This window comes from Muntiacus reevesi, chromosome 14, assembly GCF_963930625.1.
Source record: "Muntiacus reevesi chromosome 14, mMunRee1.1, whole genome shotgun sequence".
Classification (NCBI taxonomy): domain Eukaryota; kingdom Metazoa; phylum Chordata; class Mammalia; order Artiodactyla; family Cervidae; genus Muntiacus; species Muntiacus reevesi.
Window position 1 is genome coordinate 54,172,324 of NC_089262.1, and position 25,081 is coordinate 54,197,404.

General features: G+C 36.1%; 1 protein-coding gene across 10 annotated transcripts in view; it reads right to left on the reverse strand.

Moving 5' to 3' along the window:
- The window catches only part of ADAMTS6 (ADAM metallopeptidase with thrombospondin type 1 motif 6), a 282,617-nt gene that overhangs the window by 17,794 nt on the left and 239,742 nt on the right, over positions 1-25,081 (reverse strand). For 7 of the 10 annotated variants that reach the window (XM_065905423.1, XM_065905426.1, XM_065905424.1 and 4 more), the window contains 3 exons: positions 20,675-20,804; positions 11,545-11,749; positions 1,237-1,413 (listed from right to left, as the gene is read on the reverse strand). In XM_065905423.1, coding sequence (XP_065761495.1) covers positions 1,237-1,413; positions 11,545-11,749; positions 20,675-20,804 — 512 coding nt within the window. Of the gene's footprint in view, positions 1-1,236; positions 1,414-11,440; positions 11,750-17,683; positions 17,996-20,674; positions 20,805-25,081 lie in introns of those variants that run through there. The other 3 variants (XR_010659003.1, XM_065905427.1, XM_065905428.1) reach the window with 3 other exon arrangements.

Below are 25,081 nucleotides of genomic sequence, written 5' to 3' on the forward strand. Positions count from 1 at the left end.
ATTTCCCCACAGGGCTGAGCATAGACCAAGAATATTTATTTGCCTTAATGGAGACTGAAAATCTTTGCCCACTCCCCAGAGAAGTCTGTAGATACAGCTACACTCTGGCAATAATGCATTTTGGCCACAGTTTTGGTAATTCTATGAAATGTCATTCCTACTAAGTAATGGCAGGCCCAGAGCACAGACAAAATCATGCTGGTGTAGTTATATGCCACTACAATTTACTTGGGCTCTCAGATATTAGAAAATAACTATCTACAAGGTTAATTGTAAAACCACAGGAAAGGGGCATTGAGTCACTAGAAATTTACTTTCTGGAGCATTATTTTTTAATATAACCTAAATAGGTTTCCTTTTCGACTTTCAAAAGAACAATACTTAATTTGCCTTCTATCCAAATATATCAATTTGCTTTCAAAGGGTTTAAGAGAACCTTCAGCAAGATAACATAATTTAAAATTGAGAAAGAAAAAAATAGGAATTGGAAGAGAAAATATAAATGAATCCAATCAATATAAAACCACAGGGACTTCCCTGGCAATACAGTGGACAGGACTCCGCCTGCCAGTGCAGAGGACACGGGTTGGATTCCTGCTTCAGGAAGATCCCACATGCTGCAGAGCAACTAAGCTTGTGTGCCACAACTACTGAGCCCAAGTGCTACAACTACCGAAGCCTTCGTGCCTGGAGCCTATGCTCTGCAACGAGAGATGCCACAGCAGTGAGAAGCCCTTGCACCAAAACGAAGAGTACTGCCTGCTCACCCCAACTGAAGAAAGGCTGCTCACAGCAATGAAGACCCAGCGCAGCCATTAAAAAAAAAAAAAGATAAAACCTAGTTAAGATCCTTACATGTTTTCTGTGAGGTTAAGAGGATTCATTTTCTTAGTGTGAAAATTAAGAAAATGGTGTTAACTGATTTGTTCTTGAAATAGTTGAGAGAGTTGGCAGTAGAAGCCAAAGTTCTGGTCAAATCTCTGGTCATCTAGATTATTTCTCTTTAAGTTAAAATGTTAGAATCCGAGAAGTAGGTGAACATGGGAAGTGTGTAGGTGTGGGAGAAGCATGGCTCAGGGAGTCTACACGTGACTGCTGCTGCCAGTGCACTGTTTCACACTCACATCTCATACCTAAGTCTGTTACTCATGTCTCGAACCCCTATAATGCCCCAATCAGGTACCTCAAGTGTCTCAAGCTGCTGCTTCAGCAGGGGCCCATAGTCCAACTGCTTACCTGGCCCCAGTCTCCTGTCACCCAGCGAGGAGGAGGGCAGCGGCCCAAACTGCAGCGGATGCGGACAGGGGGTTTGCTCTCCTCGGAACACTGTGTTGCTGGGAATGTTTTAGAAAGGTCACTGCTCTTGCACAGAACAATCCGATGCTTGAATCCTGGACCACATTTGGGAGTACACTGTAAATAAAACAAATACTAATGAATAACGATAGTCTAAAGATAGAGAAACATTTGAGGAAAATCTTTCTCCAACTAAATGTGTATTTGAGTAAACAACATACACATGTACTAAATCTTAAGCAAAGTCTTAGCAGATATGAAAATTCCTTAAGTTTTTAAATAGAAGAACTTCTATCTTTTGCCCTAAGGTCTTTAAGAGCTAAATCCAGAGTTTGCTTTTCTTGGCAGCTTATCTTCTGTTATTGTCTGTAGGTTTCTTTCTTTTGACTCCTCCCTATCCTTGGCCATATTCACTTGTGGTAAGATGCTGCTGATTTTTGGAATGTGGAATTCTTGGTTTCTTTTGAGAGTCCCTTGGACTGCAAGGAGATCCAACCAGTCCATCCTAAAGGAGATCCTAAGTACTCAATGGAAGGAATGATGTTGAAGCTGAAATTCCAATACTCTGGTCACCTGATGTGAAGAACTGACTCACTGGAAAAGACCCTGATGCTGGGAAAGACTGAAGGTGGGAGGAGAAGGGGACGACAGAGGATGAAATGGTTGGATGGCATCACCGACTCAATGACATGAGTTTTGGGTTGGTGATGGACAGGAGACCTGGTGTGCTGAGGTCCATGGGGTCGCAAAGAGTCAGACACGACTGAGCGACTGAACTGAACTGAGGTGTAGTCTTCTGAAAAAAATTCTTATGGGTACTAGTAGGCCATGAGAAATTACCTTTGTGAAGCAAGCTAAGGATTGTAGATGTGTACAGTTGGCCCTCAGTATCAGCAGGGGACAATTTCAGGACCCTGGAGGACACCAAAACCTGTTGATGATCAAGTCCCTTGTATAAAATGACACAGTATTTGCATATAACCTACACACATCCTCCTGTGAACTTTAGATCATCTTTAGATTACTTATGATACCTAATACAATATAAACACTATGCAAATAGGTGCCAGTGCAGCAAATTCATGTTTTACTATTTGGAACCTTCTGGAATTTTTTTCCCAAATATTTCTGATCTTCGGTTGGTTGAATCTGTGAATGTGGAACCCGGAGATACAGCAGGCCAAATGTACTCTTAGTATGCGGTAGCTAAGAATATATGATCACAGGTAAAGATTTATTGCACAGAGAATCTCTGGATTCTTCCTTGTCCATCAGTTAAACATAATGAATTTGATGATTCTTTAGTTGGACCAGTAAGCTCTTACACACTGAGGAAAAGAGCCTTCTTCCTGTCACAAAGTCTATTATTTACCTCTTTTTGAAGTTAATTGGAGTGCTCTACAGTTACTGTTCAGGAGTTACCTACTCAACGTGGTGGCTGGTTGATGTCCTCCAGCTTTCTCCCCTGAACATCTGAGCCTTTCCTTAAAATCTGTACTTCTCAGTGAAGTGAGACCCTTACCCACAATATTTTGAAGCCCTGTTTCTACATCTTTCATTCAAAAACTACTACCAAATTTCCTACAGGAACTACACTAGACTGTAGTGTAGTGTAGACTATAGGGGGAAGGAAGACCTAAGAATGAATAACTCAGTCTGTATCTCAAGGAGCTCATGGTTTTAATGAAGGAGATATACATGTGAACATAAGAATAAGTAACATTAAAGAGAATGTAAGAATATATAAATTCTTGTGCCCTTAGTCATCATCTACCTATTTTATGATTATGAATTCACATGTCCTCTCATTCCTATCAGACTATAAGCTTAAAACCATTTCATCTCTGCTTCATCTTCATATACAACCTCACCCCATCCTCAGGGTCCAGCAAAGGACTTTAAGAATGTACTCAGTAAAGATATTTGGAAATATCTTCAAAACATAAATATATTTGCAAAGATGATGGTTTTGATTTATTTTTAGGTAAATCAAGACCTACTAGCCGTGGGATGGGAATGTCTTAAGGAACAATGTACACTCCCCTGAGCGGCTTTGTCGGTGCAATCTTGAACTGGTCACATGTCATACAGAGAAAGAAAAATAATACAAATTTTTCATGTGTAAATCAAGGACCCATGAACAATCTTCATCACAATGAATGTAGTAACAGAGTGCATTTCCTCCAACTTAGAAAACATTTAATTAAGATACAATTGAAGGAGAATCACATCCAGTTTTTTCCAATATGGTTCCAGAAAAGGCTTTAGTTAGGGATTTAGAGGTCAAGAGAGAAATTTCTGATCCCTGTTATTATGTTTTACAGCCAAGTCAACATCCTTCTTTCCAGCTGCAGCTTCATTCTACCCATATAATCAATCACTAGGTTCTATTAACCGAAGTCCTAAATCTCTCTCACATCTGTTGATTTCTCTCTGTCTTCACTGCCACTAACCCTACTACCAACAAACATCATTTCTTGCATGTAATATTGCAATGACTTTCTACCAGGACTGTTTCTTGCTCTTGTCTTACTTCAATCCACTCTCTAAAGCACATATCTGATTATGCTCTATTTTGATTAAAAAAAAAAAATCCTACAGTGGTCTTCAAGATATAAACTCAAACTCTTTAAATATGCTTACTATACACTGATAGGAAGGGTCTGCTTACCTTTCCAGATTTACTTCAATAGGCATAAAGCTAATGCTGCTGCTACTGCTATGACTGTGTGTGTGTGTGTGTGTGTGTATTCAGTTGTGTCTGACTCTTTGTAACCTCATGGACTGCAGCTTGCCAGGCTCTTCTGTCCATGGAAGTTTTCAGGCAAGAATACTGGAGTGGGTTGCCATTTCGTACTTCAGGGGAATCTTCCTGACCTGGGGGTCAAACCTGAGTCTCCTTCATCTCCTGCACTGGCAGGCGGTTTCTTTACCACTGAGCCACCTGGGGAGACTTAGTCCTATGACTACTGCTGCTATTAATAATGGTAATTATGATAGCAGCCGCCATTTAATAAATACTCTAGATATCAATGGCTTCCCTAGTAGCTCAGCTGGTAAAGAATTCGATTGCAATGCAGGAGACCCTGGCTCAACTCCTGGGTTGGGAAGATCCGCTAGAGAAGGGATAGGCATCAAATGCTATGCTTAGTGCTGTAATTCACAAAGTTCTCACAAAAATCCTATGAGATGACAATTATGTTTAAAAGGAAGAAAAAACCTTAGGGTAAGTGATTGGTACAAAGACATGCAGTGATTAAATGGCAGACCTAATGTTAACACCTATTGAGTGTTTCCTGGATGTCAGACCCTACACCATGAACTTTGTATATATTATGTCATTTAATCCTCACCACAGCCATGTTACTTTATATTTCAAAATACTTTACTTTATATTTCAAGATATATTTACTTTATATTTCAAGTCATTAGACATGCAACACTATCTTGCAATCATGCATTCTGTAGAATGAATAGAACCCTGATTTGAGTCTCTTGAGCTTGCTCCCACTTGTGTTTGGTCCTCTTGACTTCACACAAGTCTCTTCTACCATTTATCAGAGTTAGAAGACACAACCTTAGAGAAGTTCTGTCACTCTCTTAATGTTTAATATTATTACTGATAATGATAATCCTACTGCTTTATATTTCACTAGAGTTTCACAGTTCAGTACATTATTCTCATATATATTTTTGAGTCTTTTACAGGAAGCGTAAACAATTTAATTGAGGTTAAACAAATAGCAAATGGTAGAGCTGGAACTAAATTCTAAGGCTTCTGTTCTGATCCATACTTTAGCTCTTAGCATTCATAGAAACAAAGTCTCATGAATACATAAGTATTAATTATTATAAAAATAAATGAGGTGAAGTACAAGAGGATAGAGGGGTACGTCAGACTTTAGGGATATGAGCCGAGACATATATGATGTACAGGGAATTCTGATTAGTATTTAGTATTCAGTTTAGTGTTCAGTCAATATTTTGAGGCTATGATTAATTTTCTTCATTGGGAAAATTTATTGAAAAACGCACTCAAGCCTTTCTCTTTCTCTTTTCGTATTTTAAAAGCATATGTATGTATATTCAAGCCTCAGATAAAGAATGTCTATATAGGTGTAACTGAGTCACTGTGCTGTATAGCAGAGGTCTGTACAACACTGTTAATCATCGATATTGCAATTAAAAAATAAAGTTAATTAAAGCCTGGGACATAAGTCTCTTGTTTATTCTAATATCTTTTTACAGCAGCAAGAAGCTTCTGCTCTTATTTGAACACTGTAGTGATATCTAGCAGTCTTCCCTAAGAGCCTGTGCCAAAGTCCTGTTTACAATTAGGGGAAGCAGACAATGCAAAGACAGACGATTCATTCATTTGTCTCTGAGAAGACCCTAGGGAACCAAAGACAAAACAAAATGAAAGAGATCGATGACAATAGCGAGAAGAATAAAAAGAGAAAGCAACACTGAAATTTATTAAGTGTGCTAAGCTCTCTGCATATCATAATCTACCTAATCTTCACAGAAACCTCACAAAGTGCTGTTTTCACACTCATTTTACTGGTGGGAAGCTGAAGTATTGAGTAGTGCAGATAAATTCACATGGCAGTTCTGGAAAAGATAATGATCTGACAGATAAATGTACAAATCCTCTGTGGGACAATGTGATGTTATATGCAAAGCTTAACATACATCTTCTATTGAGGCCAGAAATAATTTTAGAAAATTATAGCCCAAGCTCCACTAAATAAGCCACAGATATTCTATCCTATAGCACTGGAAATAAAGAGATAATCAATTGGATTCTCAAAATAGTGAATGACTGAGAACTACATTAAGATTCAATGAATACAACGGCCCCAAGCCCTGAAGATCTAGCCATGAATATTACATGTCTATAGTCATAATCTCAACTCTTCAGAGGGTGATTGTAAAATTAAGTGTTTAAAAATTGCTTGTAAAAAATAGTAAAGGCAGGGGGATGTCACTTAGACTGGCTTTAAGTAGGGCTTCATCCTGCAAATTCTTCTGACCTTATGTCAGCGATGCTCCAGCAAAGACATCCCTCAGCTTGTTTTTATTTTTACTTTGTCCCTCTGCTTTATTTAGGCTACATTTCATCTTTGCCTCTCTAGCCTTCTGATGAATAAAGATGTTTATCTATCTGACAGCCTCAGTTTTATTTATTTACCAAAAAAAATAAGAAACCCTAGAAAATCAAGAGTAACCATGATTATGCATATGATTAGTAGGCAGTAAATTAATCATGAATGATTCAGAGCATTTTTTAAAGACGATATTAGTCAATACTCATGTAAAGGGCATATTTTTGCACATTTTTTGAGTATGCAGTAAAATTCATTAGAAATAATTAGAAACTGAATACTTAGTTCAGTAATAAAGTCATTTTTTAGACTAAAGTCTAGTTATAAATATAAAGATTCATTCAATTTATTCTTTTTTTTAACATGCTAAAATATGCAAACATGATTTTTATTGCTTTACTAAATATAAACTTTACTACTTAGCCACAGTCTCCAAATGTAAAGTCTAACTAATAATTGGAGCAAAAAAAGTCTGTACATAGGAGCTCAAGATGATTAAATCTAGAATGACTATTCATGTTACTCTATGATGTCATCTTTGTCTCTCAGGTCCTCAGTTACATGGATCTACAAAATCTCAAAACAGAAGTGGACCAATCTCTAGAACCAGTCAGGGACCATAGCACGAATGAGGAGAACTTGCTTCAGGCTGCAGGGAACACATGGGAAGATTTCACAAATCAATGTTCAGTCATCTCATGATACAGACCTTGTATACAAGAGACAACCTGAAACCATCTTTGTGAATTATTTCGGTAAAACAGACTGAAAACAGTATCAGCCAAAGATTACACGGGTACTGTTTCTATTTCCAATTATTGTCTTCTGTTCAGCATAAGTTAATCATTTCACTGGACAGTAAAGTTTGTAGCCAAAGATGTAACAAATGAATACTTTCCTCCAAATCACTGCTCATGTTGTCTGTTAACAACCATCAGTTCAATTACTACAGCATTCTATCAGACTGCTGCTGCTGTTGCTAAGTCGCTTCAGTTGTGTCCGACTCTGTGCAACCCCAGAGATGGCAGCCCACCAGGCTCCGCCATCCCTGGGATTCTCCAGGCAAGAACACTGGAGTGGGTTACCATTTCCTTCTCCACAATTCGTTCTTATAATAGCTGGGCGGAAGGTAATTCAGTGGATAAGGATTCTTTAGTAAAATTATTTCTCACTATTTCTCCTTATTGTATATATTATAAAACATTTATCTTTCTTCTTTTATTCATATAATCAGAATCTTACAATTATTTAAAATCTGATCAGACCATTTGTTTTTTGTTCTTATCTCAGTTGGATATAGATGGTGATTTTTACAAGAGATACATTTATATTTCAGTTTAACAATTTACGATTAAGAAGCAAAAACACATTTTGCAGAAAAAAATTTGAAACCACACCAGGGAAAATAATTTGGCTCTCACTTATAAAGGATAGAAACATTAACATTTTGGGGTTAGACTGAATTCTCTCTGGATAAGTGGGTTTAATTTACTTAGTTATGGCACCAGAGTAGAAACTAAGAGTAAACCTGGTGATAGCATAAGTATCTACTAAAACAAAGAATGACTTGGAGGTATATTTTCCCCCACCCCCATCCTCCTTAAGTAATGCTACCTAAATGTAAATCCCATAAAGTCAATTGAGTATGATGCCAGTCATCCACTTGTCAAAGAATAAGTACAAGAAACAGATCTTTTTCAATAGGTACTCTGTGGAGTCAAAAGAAACCATTCTTATACATCAAAAGAATGGCTAAGGATTGCTGGAGTCCATCTATAGTACACAGCAATGCTTTCAGAGTCACGTGCCAAGACAGGGCAAAACGAGAAAGCCATTTAAGTCCAACATAGCATGGGTGATCCCAGGAGTGAGGCTAGATTGTAGGAAATGGGAAAGCCATGGCTTCATTAGTTCCACAAAAGACTGCAGAAAAGTCATATTCCACGAAGGTAACTTGGCTGAATTTTTTTTTTTTTTTTTTTGCCATAAGCATGGGGTGGGATTCACTGATGGGGAAAATGGTTCTTGGCTTTGCAACAATGGAAATTTTATGTGAGAGCAGCAGGCAAAGAAAAGAAAAAGGTCAAAGGGTACATTCCTCTTACTGCAACATGTTTTCACCAGTTGAACCTCACCCTTGTGATTAGCAGAGCTCAGACAGCTGATAGTTGGAAGTGGGAAGGGGGCAGAAAGAGAAGGAAAGTTTTCATGGGCGTGTCAGAAAGCTATTGTGTGAAATATCTTTGCAAAAGTAAAGTGAAAGAGCCTGAACACTGCCTGCTCCTCTGCTGGGACCCCCTCTTTTCATTAGTGGGAGATGTTACGTTCCTCTGGGAAGATCAGGCTCCTTGTGCTCACTTTGTTCTCTATAGCTACTGAAACATTTTTTCACTTAATGTTATTTACTTTTACTTATCTTTAATTCATCTAGAGAAGAGGTAGGTTTTGTGGTAAAGGGAAGTAGAACAGTGAGAGTACACCCTCTCCTTTGGAAAATACACAGGAGAGACTGAATGGGGCAAAAATTCTCTCTCCTCCAGAACAAAGGGTCAACATGATGGTATTGATGATGTTCAACTGGAATCTTTGAGATGGTAATGGTAGGATTTCCTGACTCATGCTTACCCCAGAATAGTTTTCCTGAATTTGTCTGTAGAGAGACAATAGCCCACTAATTTTTGGGGGGGTGGGGGGAGTGGTGATAGTTCCAACATGTGTACTCCATGCCCTCTACTTCTGTCCCCTAAGCTTTGACTCAGCTATCTTAAAGAGATAGCAGAAATGTGATTAGAAGTCCCCTTCACTTACATATATTTCTTCAGGCAGATTCCAGGAGTGCCTAACAGCCTCATAAAATCATTTGAGCAAGTCACTTATAAGACTGGAGAGATGAGAATCGAAATGCTAAGAGTAGGGTAATTATAACCTACATGAGGTTGAATTAGGAAGAAAATCTTAAAATGGTATTTGAAATGGAAATATACAGTAGTTCACACAATTTATTTTTTTAAGGTGATAATATTTGGTGTTAAAAAAAAAATATTTGGTGTTTTATGTTAAAAATATAATGACACAGAAAAATGTAGGTCCAGAGACCAATGTGAAGTGAGTCTGCACATGAGAAGGTTTTGCTGATTTAGTGACTGGCAGAAGTTTTTTTCTAGTTTTTGTTTTTGAACTTGTCTGTTTTTCTCTACTTTTTTCAGAAGAATGATGTGGTATAAAGTTCTGTATTCAAGCCTTCTTTAACCTATCACTACTTTTTCAATCTTATCTTCCACTTATTCTTTAAAACAAATCTTTTCCTCCCACCCTACTTTCACCACATATTCTTTGTGTTTTTGTTGTTTCTCTTATCAGGAATACTTCTCCAGTTTCTCAGTTCTCTTCCCTGCTTCAAATTTTACACTCCTACAATATTCAGTTCAACTCTCATCAACTAAAAAGCCTTCTGATTCTACTCCAGGCTATTCTGATCTTCTTAGCTCTGAATTTCTGTATCACTCATACAATCCATCATTGTGTTAAACACTGTCTTAACGTTATTCTCTAGTTGTTTCATAGATATTCCTTATTTTCCCAAGTTTGTGAGATTCTTTTAAATTCTCCTTAATCCCTATCCCAATAAGGTTGGAAAGCACCCAATTATACTTATTGAGTTGGCCTAAATTCCTTCAAACATTGCAGCCAATCATCAGGTCTCCCATTATGATTTTCCAGTAGCAATGTTGCCATCATTATCAACAACTATTTATGAATTTCTACAAGGGTTTTGGGCACTGACTTGCAAGTAAAACAACTACTAACATGTACAATTCCGTAAAATGTCTCTTCTTTATCAATGGATTTTATCTTTCAAATGAATTTAGGAGTTAATCCGCCCACTGTAGGTAACAGAAGAGTTCATACCTTTTCCATAACCACTGAGTGAATGATACTGGGAATATCTCTACATTTGATTGAAACACAAATAAAAGTTATGTAGGCAGAATATAATTACTGAAGCTGGACTATGGCCAGAAAACTTAGGAGAACACTCCCAACTTCTCCCAAAGATTCCACAGATAACCACAACTGGTCAGAATCTCCATTTCCATGTACCATCTTAAACACAGTCTCTCTTTCAACTCCAGCCCTCTAACAAAATAAGGCCACTCAAGTAGTAAGATTCACAGGGAGAAAAGTTACATCCATAGGTTCCTAAAGAGCAATGTTTAATTATTTTTGTTTATTTTTTGACAAACTTATGAGGTCTACAGGAAATACCTAAAGCAAGTACCACAATGTTTCCAGCAGGAAATGCATCCTGTTTTGCTAACTTAGAAAAATGACCTTTTAGTTATATAGCCAGATACTCATCCTTTCTAACACTAAACAACACTTGAGAAAGATTCAGTTCCTCTTTAGGAAAAGTGGAGAATGGTACAATATGTATATGTGTATGTCTCATGCAGAATGAAGAGTCAATTAACTCTACCTCTTACCTCATTTTTCATAAGACTGTTTCTCTGAGGCTTTGGGATTATATTTGACTCTTTACATGTATGCCACAAAAACATTATCTTAGTCAGCTCTTCCTCACTGATCATGTAACTGGAGGTAATGATAAAATCTGAATTTGACTTTTTGATATGTTATAACCCTCAACTCCATATTTCTTCCACATAAGCAATTAAAATATATATAGATATATAACATGTGACAATAAATTAACAAATTCATATGTAAGAGTTATATAGTTAGGCTTGAACATTACTTTGAAAAAAAGATAAACATATCACTCATTTTAAGCCTATAAATGCTGTTCAATAATAGCAAAGAAAAAGAAAAAAAAAGAGAAAAATATACATAAGGTATATATATGTACATATATATAAACCTTAACTCACTACAATAGTCTCTCAAATTCACTTCAGGTTTGTTTTTAATCAGATTGATTACTAGTTTCTCATTGAGTTTTCTGACCCCCAAAACCTTTAGTTCCTGGCAAGCAGCAAAAAAATATAACATGGCCAAATTCACTGTTATGCAGTCCTTACTTGTTAAGTTCTAAGATGCTCACACGCTCAGGTGTCCTTAATATTAAATGCTTTGGTATTGATAGTTAAGATATCTCAAAACATACAGCCTCAGATTTCCTTACTTCTGACCAGTCCAAAGCCACCCACTGAGGTGGACACGATTGGTTGTTGCAGGGCTCTTTTTCAATAGGCCGGTGTGTTAAACAACCACTGTGGTCCAGTGTCTCCTCCTCAGAAGGTCCAATCTTCCTGATGCAGAGCACTGCCCTTGTGCGCATCCCACCATCACAAGTCTTGCTACATTCCAACCAGTCCCCAATGAACCACCTGCAGCAAGAAGTGAAAGAAACACAGAAAAGCATTCCCTCAGTGCAGCCAGAGATTTCAGCAGAGTGAAGGCACTGTATCAGGGGACTACCTCCTCTTCCCAGAAGAGCCAACATTTCAGTGTTTGTTGATGTGACAAATGACTAACAGAAGAACTTCTTCCATATACATAAGGAAAAGATAAACCACTGTTAGCTGCTTTCTGGAGTACAGTGGATGGGCTTTGCAGAAGGTAAATCCAGGTTCAAACAAGCAAAGCATTATGTGTTTTTAAATTTGTTTCTCTCTCTCTCTTTTTTTTTTTTTTTACTAATTTCTAAAATGAGGATAACTACCAATCATGAGATTTTCATGAGGATTAAGCAAGGTACCTATGAAGCTCCAAGCCACGTGCTGGTAAATGTTAAAAACTGGCTCCTCCTGGGAGGGAGAGAGTCCTGATCCATTGTATTTGCGTTTTTGTGATATAGATACTTCGTTATGGCGAAATTCAAGCTATCACCCTGAACATGACCAAGAGAAGATATACTAGTCACAGGGTCTCAGGAGCTCCTAACAACATGTGACCCACAACAAACAAGAAACAGAAGCCATTTTTATTGTTATATTGAGAGCGGTTCTCCCTCAATTGAGTGTTTGGTGATGAAACCACCCTGCAGGCGCAAGGGATTTGTTTCCTGACTCCCAGAAATGTACATCACGCTCTGCATAAGACAGAAGTCTCTGCTGTCCTTCTAGGGGCAGAGACGGCCCAGGTATCCATTCAGAAGACACGGGAGTGCTGAAAACTCTGCAGTAGGAGTAGAGTGCTGAGCCAGGGCTGTGAAAACATGGAGATCCCTTGCTTTGACCTCCTCAACTCCTAAAAAGAGCGGCTACAGAGCTAATGTGGGAAGAAACAGAAATGTCTTAATAAAAGAACATATCTCATATTTATAGGTATACCATGCCTGAAGTCATCAATGAACTTTCAAATATACAATCTCAGGTGTATGTTTGTGTCTGTGTCATATTTCTGCAGGACTCACTTTTTTGGGCACATTAATTGGTCCAAGGGTATGAATCATGATCCCAACCAAACCAAGAAGAATTCAGCTTTAGAATTTCTACATCTAAATGTAAGCAAAAGGAATACTTTCCTTTCTGGTCACAAGGGTGTATAAAGATATAAGAGCTGATGATGGCCATATTCCCTGTCAAGTAGAATTAACTGATCTGAAAGAATGCAGAGGAGGAGCTAGAGTCTTGAAAGTATTTGAGTGCTTGATTCCAGCCATTCCTGAAGCTAGGTCTACTCTTATACTTCCTTCAGCTTTGTTAATATAAACCAATAAATTCTCTTCAGTGCAGAAGCTAGCCAAAGTTGAAGTTGTGCTAGTTTAACCAGAGTCCTGACTGATACATTATTGTATTTAATGTCATGAATATATGCTGAATGCCTACTATGCTAAAGGCACTGTGCTTTGTTTTATAGAAGTAAGTAAGACACTGTGTTAGGAAAGCAGTTTTCCAAAATCATGATAAGTGCAATGATGGAGCTAGAACTAGATCCTGCATCCACTGTTATCCACTGAATTTCACTTCCAACAATTCAACATTTCTAACAAATAGTAGAATCTAAACCAGAAACATGAGGCCAAAAGACATTTTCTTCAATCCATGCTTATAAATCATGCATACATCCTAAATGGAGATGCTCATGCTCTTGGGTAGGAGACTAACCAGAGAGAAAAGTATAAAAGTTAACAATAAATGTCACCTCTTTCCATGAGCTTAATTCATTTGTGCCAATTTTGTATGTGGAAGATAATACCTTAGTGAAGTCAGAGTACTAGTATCCTAAATTTGAGCCTACACTCAGCCAAATAAGCCACAATGGCCTTTGTTCATTATTATTTTTATTATCTTTACTGACAGAGGGAAACCAGCATTTAGAAATATCATAATTAACCAGTTTCCCAAACTTAAAATATATTTTGTCAAAAATTTATAATTTTTCAAACTAAAATTTACTTAAAGAGTGACAATTTAATCTGGAATTTTAGAAATCTGATATTAATATCTTTTTTCTAAGTCATTTTCCAGAGGAGATTTAAAGTGATTTTCATATTCTTTCCATTTTGTTTTCCACAGATGAATAGGATCCTAAGTTGTTAGTACCATTTTTGGTAAAGAGGAAAATGTGTACTGAGAATAATAACTTGCATGCCAGCCATAGTGAAACTCTGATTCAATTCGAAACAATGATTTCATCACCAAGATTAGGGGATAAAACAGTAATGTGTATAACTCAGCCACAAAAAGTTCAGTCATACTACCTCCAGCCATGACCTCATTAGGTCTCATAATGTAAGAGGGATGGAGGCCTTCAAATTAAACACAGGTGCCCAGAGTAACAGCAATGATTCAGGAGGTGTTGCTGTTACTTTTGCTCACAAGGCCAGGGCCACCTCTGCCTTTTTATTCTTCATCCTCTCTCTTATTGCCAACCATCTCTTAGCCTAGATGTATCACTCTAGCATTTAACTCGGAATGTATGAAAGTAAAAACATTAACTACCCTCCTAATTTCCCTTCTGACTTTAACCTTGATTTCAGGCTTCACACTCAGTCCCTCCCTGTTGTATCTTTATTGCTCAGCAAATCATCCCTTCCCATGTCTCTCTAAAGGATTAAATCACCATCCAGATATTTAAGTAGTTTTGCAATTTTACCACTATATCTACTAGTCCCAGTTTCACCACTCTTCTGTCCAGTTTAAGACAGACTGTTTCCTCCATCATTTTCCATGTATTTGACCCTCTGATGACATTCTCCCTATTTCTCTTTTTTCATTCTCTAGATTCAGTGGTAAAATATGAGCATAAAAATTCTCAGAGATTATCAACTGCTGAATCATTATAATCTGCATAGTACTGGGGCTATTTCTTTCTGAGCTGAAGAACCTACAATAAAATTGTCTTCATTCTCACCAGGATGAAGAAGTTTAACAGTTAGTGGGATTCATTTTTGAGTGTCTGAAATAAGAGTGGCTTGATATAGCCTGTGTAATCCAATCGACAGTATCTGTACATTAAGAGGATAAACAATAATACTGGGGGAAGGGAATGAGATGATGGGAGTTGACTTCTAGGATCCCTCCCAGGTCTGACATTTTGGAGTTTTATACAGGAATCTGATGATCTTTTCCTAAACTTATAACAGAGTATAGTTGTACATGGGAGTGAGCTGCAATGACTCAAAATAAAAAGATATTAAAGAAAACCTTGTCCCTAGGTAAAAATCTCTCTCCAGTCTGACTCCTTTTGCTTATAACTCTTATCATACTTAACATGTTTTGCCTTGTACTATAGTTATTTTTATAGGGCTTCCCTGGCGGCTCGGTAAGAAATCCGCCTGCAATGCGAGAGACCTGGGTTTGATCACTGGGTTGGGAAGGTCCCCTGGAGGAAGGCCTGGCAACCCAGGCCAGTATCCCTGCCTGGAAAATCCCCATGGACAGGGGAGCCTGGTGGGCTACAGTACATGGGGTTGTAAAGAGTCGGACAGGACTAAGCACGGTACAGCACCATGTACTGTATTCTATTGCTTTCACCTCTCTGATTTTCACGAATTTAAAAATCAAAGTTACATACAGGAATTACATTCAGTATTTAATGATTCTTCACATGAGGTCATATACAGAAATATTTTTGCTATTAAAAGACAGCATGGTCAAAACTGAACTCTTGGCCTTTCTCTTTGGATTCTAACTCAACATTACTTCCTTTTCCTATGGTGAGGCACCAACTTCCTATCAGTCATGCTCTTTAATATCAACTCCTCCCTTTTCCTTTTCCTAATGATTTCTGCCTATGTCATGAATCCCACCATTTTCATTCAAAGCCTCTAGAATTCGTGTTTTTTTTTTCTCTCTCCCTAGTCACCTCACCACCTTGACTATTATTCTCATAAAAGAGTTGCTCCTCTGACCACATTACTTTTTCCCAGCAAGGCTTCCTTTGGCTTTTTAAAGTCTCTCAAATAAACACGATTATCAGTATTTCTTTATCAATGCCTCTTTTGTCTATTCTTCCTAGTCCCTGTCATTTTCTTTATGTAATATAAGGACAAATCTTATTGCCCTCTTTTTTTTCCCCATTCTCTACTTATAAAGTCTCCAATATGACTAAAGGACATTTTAAATATTTCATTATTTGAAAAAAGACAATTTCTGATTAAAAAGCACCATTTAGGATTATAAATTAATGGTATTGGGAAAACAGTAATATTTGAAAATAAATATAGATCCTTTCCTCCAAGCAGGCAAATATATTTCAGATAGATTAGAGTTTACATAAAAAAAAAAAAAAGACTTTGAAAGCATAAGTATAAAGTGGGTAAGGCCTTCTTAACATTATACCAATGAAAGAAATACAAGTTAGATAGTTTTCCTACATAATATTTAAAAAAAAACTTTTATAAGTAAAACTAGATCATAACAAACTAGGAAAAAATATTTCCAAAAGAGTTAATATAATTAATACATTAAGACTTCATACAAAACAATAACAAAATGATAAGCACTTTGATAGAAAAATGGCACAGGCCATGAAGAGGAAAAACAAACAAAAAAAATGACCACTGAACATAATTTTTAAATGTTTAGCTGCATCAACAATTCTAGAAGTACAAAAAATTAAACAGCAATTAGATATCAAGGTTTTTTTTCTCCTTTAAATAGTTAAAGATTGCTTTAAAAATAATATTACCAAGTGTAGTTCAAGTTAGGGAAACAACAGTCTTATGTACATACTATCAGTGAGAATACACTTTTATACATTCTTTCTAGAGAGTGATATGATAATATGTCCCAGAGGGTTAAACATAATTCCGTTTACACCAGAAATTTGAGAAGCAAAAATGGTTAATGCTGTGGAATAGAAAGGGACCAAAAGCTAGGGCCCAGAGAAGATTGTTCTACAGTGGAAAGTCAATTCAAATAAACATGACGTATCTACTAAATGTTGTAGACAGTGTTTAATGTTCAGAACAACATAATGTTCAATATGCTGAGAACTGACTACAAGACATCATAAATAACTGTTGTTTAGTCGCTAAGTTGTGTCTGACCCTTTTGCAACCCCATGGACGGTAGCCTGCCAGAGTCCTCTGTCCATAGGATTTCTCAGGCAAGAATAGTAGAGTGGGTTGCCTCTTCTTTCTGCAGTGGATCTTCCCGATCCCCGGACTGAACCCACATTTCCTACATTGACAGGTGTATTTTTTTTTTACCACTGAGCCACCAAGGAAGCCCAAATAATATAACACCACTTTGTTATATACACGTGCCAATGTAGACATTAAAAAAGATGAAAAATATTAATCATGATCTTACAAGTATTATTAAGTTTTTCAAATTTTCTTCTATTTATCTGTATTTAAGGAATTTTATGCTTTAATATGTATTACAAAAACCAAACACGATTGTCACATTGTCATCTGAAAAAACTTTTTTCTCCCACACTCATTTTAAGTCTTTTTGAATTCAGTAGTCTTTCAGTGAGCCTTATCTCTATAATACCAATGTAATGGGAATCTTATTATATATGATAACCATTCTGGATAGTTTATTAAGATTTCCTTATTAAATTTAAAAAATTCCTTTTTCATAGTCTGAATTCAAAGAAATAAGGAAGAAAGTAAAAAGGAACTAACAAGAAAAACTACACTAATAAAGGATATTTTAAATATGTATATTAGCTCTTTTCAACAAAGAAAACTGACTGAATTTTCTTTTTCAAATTCCATCCTTTTATCTCCAAACAACAAAAAAGTTAAGAAGTAACCTTTTATTTTAGAACTACAAAAGAAAGGGAAATACAAAACAATTTTAATTGTTTAGGTTAATTCCAATATGTCAATTATCCTTAAAGTGTTACAAAAAAACTCCAATGTAATATACAAGCATGTAATATATGGGATGGAATGACCAACCACTGAAATCTCAAAGGATGCTTGAATAGCATGCATTTGAACTTAACTGAAAAGGCTGAGGCCCACATAGAACAAATTTGACCACGCCCATTCAAATGCCTTTAATGGCTTATCATGATAAACATAATACTTAAAAGTACTGAGTGTTAGGGAAGTAACTTAACTAGGTTGAGGCTCACAATTATATGGAAATACACTTAGGTCTTTAGAAATGTCAAAAAACAGCTTGTGCACTTTGAGCATCACTTTGTTTTATATAGATTTTCAGTTTCTGTTGAGACAAATTTACAAAAATAATTATCAGAAGAAAGGAAAATAAAAAATAATTAAATATCTTGTCTTTGCAATACATACCATAGGTTGTATTTCTATACTTTCCCATGTCTGGATTTTAAGGTGTTAGTTACACAGTGATCACATTTGAAAAAGAAGAGACATGAAATTTCAAAAATAAAATAAATAAATTCTAAAATAAAAACTTCTATCATCCTAAATTCTGTGTGCTCCTTATTTGGCAGCCACTGAACTTTTCCAGCGACTAAGTGAAGTCGCTCAGTCGTGTCCGACTCTTTGCGACCCCATGGACTGTAGCCTACTGGGTTCCTCCGTCCATGGGATTTTCCAGGCAACAGTACTGGAGTGAGTTGCCATTTCCTTCTCCAGAGGATCTTGCCAACCCAGGGATCGAACTTGGGTCTCCTGCACTGTACAGACGCTTTACTGTCTGAGCCACAATTTCCCTTAAAGATTAAAATATTCAGGCAGATACTGACTCTGGTTATTGAAAGCTCAGAAGGTATTATTGTTTTGGAACAAATATCAATAAATGTATCCTGATTTAACCATACTTTGTTGCTGTTGTTTAGTCACTCGGTCAGGTCTGATTCTTTGCAACCCCATGGACTGCAGCATGCCAAGCTTCGATGTCCTTCCAGAGCTTGCTCAAACTAATGTCCATTGAATCAGTGATACCATCCAACCATCTCGTACTCTGTTGTCCCCTGCTCCTCCTGCCTTTGATCTTTCCCAGCATCAGGGTCTTTTCTAAAGAGTTGGCTCTTCACATCAGGTGGCCAAAGTATTGGAGTTTCAGCTTCAGCATCAGTCCTTCCAATGAATATTCAGGACTGATTTCCTTTAGGATTGACTGGCTTGATCTGCTTGAAGTCCAAGGGACTCGCAAGAGTCTTTCCAACACCACAGTTCAAAAACATCAATTCTTCGGTGCTCAGCTTTCTTTATGGTTCAACTCTCATTAATCCATACAGGACTGCTGGAAAAACCATAGCTCTGACTAGACGGCCCTTTGTTGGCAGAGCAATGTCTTTGCTTTTTAATATACTGTTCAGGTTTGTCATAGCTTTTCTTCCAAGGAGCAAGCGCCTTTTAATTTTGTGACTGCAGTCACCATCTACAGTGATTTTGGAGTCCAAGAAAATAAAGTTTGTCACTGTTTCCATTGTTTCTCCATCTATTTACCATGAAGTGATGGGACTAGATGTGATGATCTTTGTTTTTTGAATGTTGAGTTTTTTTTATTTCCAAAAAATGGGCAATGTGTAGTGTTCTTAAAAACAGATTTTATTTACTTATTTAAAAAATTTTCTATGTATTATGTCATAGGTATGGCAAAAACCATGATATGTATGTCATGTCAATGGATGGCAAAACCCATTACAGTATTGTAAAGTAATTAGCCTCCAATTAAAATAAAGTAATTAAAAAAAATAAAAACATATAAATGAAAAAAAATAAACTTAAATTAAAAATAAATAAAATAGGAAACAACACAGAGAAAGATTGAATGTTGAGTTTTAGGCCAGCTTTTACACTCTCCTCTTTCACCTTCATCAAGAGGCTCTTTAGTTCCTCTTTGCTTTCTGTCTATGCCATAGACTTTTTTTAAACCATTAGGGACCAGAATTCTTTATCCATTTTAAGTCTCAGATTTTTGTGACTCTTACTTTTAGAGAAAGAATTACTTCGTTATAGAATTTCTCTCTCCAGTTCTAGAGAGCCTGGAATACATAAATTCCTTTGCCTACTTTCTTTTTTTAAAATAAATTTCATGTTGGGAATAATTAGCTAACCTTGGGATAATGGCTACTCTGATTTCTGAAAGAAGAATGAAATGCCTTCCATACATGTTCTGTCTTCCATCCATGATAAGGATTAACTCATTATCTTTGTCTTTTTGCACATAATTATTGCCTTTTGCTCAATCAAAAAACCTTTCTTTAAAAACAAAACAAAACAAAACCTTTCTTTCATATTATAGAGTGTGGCCACTGACAGCATGTCTCATATTTTTGAATTTTTTAAAAGTCATCATTAAGATGGATGGGCTCTCTTCTTCTGCCTCCCTTTATAGTAAGTTGTAATTGCTACATTAATCAACAGAAAGGGACTGAAGTACACTTCTATGCCTGTGCTCAACACTTATAAGACAGGATGCCTTAGGATGACAGAATTTAAAACTGGGTCAGCAAATTAAAGCACTGATATTCCATTACAGAATATTTCTAAACAACTAAAAAATTCTGTAAGCCTTTAAGATAAATATCTGGAAAAGATAGGACTGCACACCAATCTTTCATAGTTTACTGAATCTAAGATATCATTATTTTATACACCGTTAAACAAAAATAATGCTGATTATTACTGTAAGACACTATCAATTGCAAAATGAATCTAATTTCAGAGATGTTAAAATGCGAAAGATATGTGCTTTAGAATTAAGGAAATATAACAACTGCCAGCACTATGCCAGGATCAATCTACTGAAGTTTCTGCTCTAAAGGGGTTACTTACTAAATTTTGTGAATAAATAGGAATCAAAATCCTACCCTCTGTGCTGTCTTACTTGATTTTCTTAGCTTAATTTATTAATATCATATGAATGTATGTTTCCAGATAAGAATATCTAATGTTTTCTCTTTCTCTTACTTACTCGGGTGGGCAGGGCTCAGTGTTGCAGGCTCTTTGATTTTCAGGTGGCTTACTATCAGGGTCACAGTAATTGTTCTGGACAATGGAGCTGTCATCCAACCTTTTACAGACCACCTCCTGTCTTTGGACACCTTGAGAGAAGGAGGACATCATTAATTGAAGAGTAGTTTACCTTCCAGCAAGTTAGGTATGCATAGCTTTCCTCTGTGGGGAATCAACCTCACTGGATCGATGCTGTCTTATCTGTTCCAGAATACTTGACTGCTTCTCTAAAAAGGAGAGAAGTCCTGGTCATTATATTGCAGATTTAGGCAAAAATCACTGTTCTCATATTTAGAAACATAACTGTTCGTTTCAAGTTCAGAAAAGAAACTATTGGTAATTTTAAACAATTGGTATATCCATATGTATATTCTTCTTCATGCTTTCCTTTAAAAAAAGAAACTTTATTTTCCCAAAATATCATCAGATAAAGTGTATGAATATACATTTCAATGCAAAACAATGGTTGTAGATCTATTTAAAAACAAAACATTAGGGACAAATTTACATTTTAATATTTTGTAGGACAAATTCAATCAATTTAGTCTTTGTTAGGAACATATAACATTCACACATTTCATTTTTCTCCCTTCCATTTAAAAAAGGTTTATTTCTCTGAAAGCCCACAAAGTCTAGAATTTAAAGACAGCAGTGAGCCTCTTTGAACCGCAACCCATTAAGTACTCTGCTTGCTTTTGTAGAGTTGGCCCTGTTGATCACATCATCGTCAAACAGATAAATACATATTCCATCAAATATTAACTTACAGAATAATTTTCATCCTTAAATATTGGTCTATATAACTTGTTTGCCACAACTAAAAATATTCTCATAAAAGTTGTAAAATTCTAAATATATGTTTATTATTTTTGGCAAAGATATCCACCACAACTTGCTCACATTTCACAAAATACAAGGACACACACAAACACACTCTTATTTGTAAGCATGCCTGGAAATAGACTTTGTGCAGATTCATTTTCTCTTCAGAGGGGAAGAATCAAAAGAAGCAAAGATAAGGTTTATCAAAGTCTCAGAGAAAAGTCAATCTACAAGACAATGCTAAATATTTCGGATCATATGGGGGTAGTAGCTTACTCCCAGAACTGAAAATAAAAGCACAAACTAAGCTACCCCTCCCCAACCACCCACCTCATTTCTATAACCAGGTAGGCTAAATTACCCAGAACCAGTTGTAAAAGCAGCATTAGCAGAATCCAGGAAACTACAGCTTCATACGGAGGCTAAACCTACACAAACCTTTAGCTTATCTTTTTTTCTCAGTTGCTTTTTCAGTGCTCTAAAGAAAAGAATTTGACCCCAGATTACGGAAATCAATGTGAAACAGGATCACTCAATGAAGGAAACTGTCACCTAAAGAGGTATGCACTAAATGCTTTCTCAAGCTCCCTTACATGCATGAGACCTCTGCAGATGGGAGTGCCACAGCTATCAGGCTATGCACACTTTTAACTAAGCCCTTTGAATTTGAAGATGGGAAATCTATTTCCCTAATAGGGAAAACTATTAAGTCCCATTGTCTCCATAATGGTGGTGAGCAGTTGAAGAAGATGTATTTGATTACTTGCAGTGGTTCTTACTAATCATCTTCAACAAGTTTTTTGGTTTTCCTAAATTTAGAGCTTTAAAGCACAGCCAAACAACTTACTGGTAAAATGTCTCAGAGTATGTGTTGTATTCATTCCTTCCCAATCCAATAAACAGGCCAAACATCTCAGTTTATGCAACAACAGTTTGGAATTTTTTAACTATTAAACTTAAGATTTTTGAGGGAAGAATGATTCATATCAGGCATATCTTTGACCCATTCACAGATGTTCCACAATATTTACCAGATAGCTCCTCATTGTGTCATTCCAGTGGGCAGATAACTAATTGCATGTGATTCACCTAGACAAAAATCTCTATTATTAGTCATCGGATTCAACTACCAAATGCCACAATGGCTCAGAATATATATCCGCCCAGCTTCAATACTTTGTTCCTATCAGGAAGAGCAGGGAATTGTTTTTATAGGTTAGCATGGTTATTTTTAAAAAGTCATTCAAATATGATTATACTTGAAGTGGGGGGACTCAAAATATCCACTTACACAAAGGACTTACAACTTTGACTAACTTTTATAAATATATTTAATAATTTAAAAAATACGATTATACTTGCAATAAGAAAGTTGTCATTCAATCTAGTATCTTGGGTGTTTTTCAGAAAAGGATAAGCTTTTAATTTTATGTTTATTGAGGGAGGATAAACATTTTCAACACACAAAATGTGACTGATATTGCTTGATATCAGTGGCAGAAATATCAATTCAGTTTCTATAGGTTAAGATAAAATTCTACTTCCTTAAAAAATCTTAGAAATGTTGTTTGGTTATAATGATATTAGTTTTTAAAAGTAGTCTTAATTATAAAAGCAAGGCCTCTGCAATTTGAATCACAGATGAGATACTAGGTATTAGAGGTAAGACTTACATTTGATTTTAAGATAAATTCTATCCACGTACGATCTTGAAAAAATTCAACTACACAACATTAATTGTCAAAAATTTGGAAAATACACAAAAACAGAAAGAACAAAATAAAAATTATCCACAATCTCATATCTTCGCTTTGGATCTTTATTTTTAAGGCTATTTTATTCTTTGGTGGGATCCAGCAATTAAAATTATATAGTACACAAACTAAAAAGGCCAGCTAAACATGGTTGGTGGGTCATTCATTCTTTAACTCATCCATTCATTCATTCAACAGAGAATAATTACTGAATACAAGGCACTGTACTTCTTACGAGATACTGAGCTAAGTGTGAAGAAATACAAATTGACTTAATTTTCTCATGTCTAGTTTCTTAACAACTGGAATTTAGGATATTTAGGGGTGCATTTCAGTTTCATAATTTCAGAATGCTATTTTTTATGAAGCAAAAATTAAAGTTCTTGAATAAGCAGCCGAAATAACTGTCTTTTACAAAGACACATTTTCCTTGCATTCATCTTTTATTAATTTTCTTCTAAAATGTCACATTAGACAGTGTGGTATTTCACACTTAAGAACTGACTATACCAGTAATCTATTCCAAATCTTCCTAAAATGCTGAACTGTCTTCCTTCAACAGCACAAATCTTCCAACTTATACCCCCATACTGGGCAAGTTTACAGATTTTTTTTTCTCTTTAAGTCAGTAGCAACAGAGTAGCTCTCTAAGGCAATGCACTTAATTGAATGGATTTTTCAACACATACTTATGGATTAAGGAAAATGTGGCTTTTAGTTTAGAAAATTTAAATCAACTGGAAATAATCTAAACTAAATCAACAAGAGAAATGATTGAGTTTAGAATCTTTTATATGATTAACCCTCTTGTACATAGCTTCTTTTAAAGTAATCTGTAATACATTGCTAAGAAATTGATTTAAACCTTTTTGGGAATAACTACATCCCGTTATATAAAACCACTATGCTTCCAAATCTAAAGACGTATAGTTTATAACCCCAAACATAAAATGTCCGTAAGACCAGTCAGTACATGCCTAGTCAAAAATAAAATTCTGGTGGTTTAATGCCCATATCCCCTGGAGATATGCAGGTGTTCAGCAGAATTTAATTGGTCAAACTTAAAACTGCACTAATCGTATTTTATTCTTAAACACCTGAAGTTACAGGCATGCAAATTCTATACCTAATTCTGTTTTTAAATGCAATTCCTCTTCCATGTTTAAAAAAAACAAAAAAATTTTACTGCTTTCATATTACAAATTTAAGTACAAAGATATCACTACCACATTTACTCTAAACTCTCTAAAATGAGTGTATCCTGTTTAGAGTCTTTTGTTTATTATTTTGATTAGTAGTAGTAGCAGTAGTGTGAGTTGCTCAGTCATGTCCGACTCTGCAATTCCACAGATTGCAGCCCTCCAGGTTCCTCTGTCCATTCTCCAGGCAAGAATACTGGAGTAGATTGCCATTCCCTTCGCCAGAGGATCTTCCTGACCCAGGAATCGAACCCAGGTCTCCTGCATTGCAGGAAGATTCTTTACCATTTGAGCTACAGGGCAGCAAACATGTTTCTTAACATAGAAACATAACCTTTATTTTTAGCTTGGAAGCTTAAATTTGACAGATCTTTTATTTCATTTCTGCCAGTAGTTGAAGGTTACAGATGATCTACTTGCCCACCAAAAGTTATGTTGTCCAACAGGAGGAAGGAGTACACAGCTTGAATCACTGCTCAAGGTACACATGAGGAAATGGCATTTAGTATTTGAAATAGCATATACCATAGGAAAATGAGCAAGAAGTCCTGGATGGAATCCTTCATCTTCTGTGCTTATTCTAGGAAATGG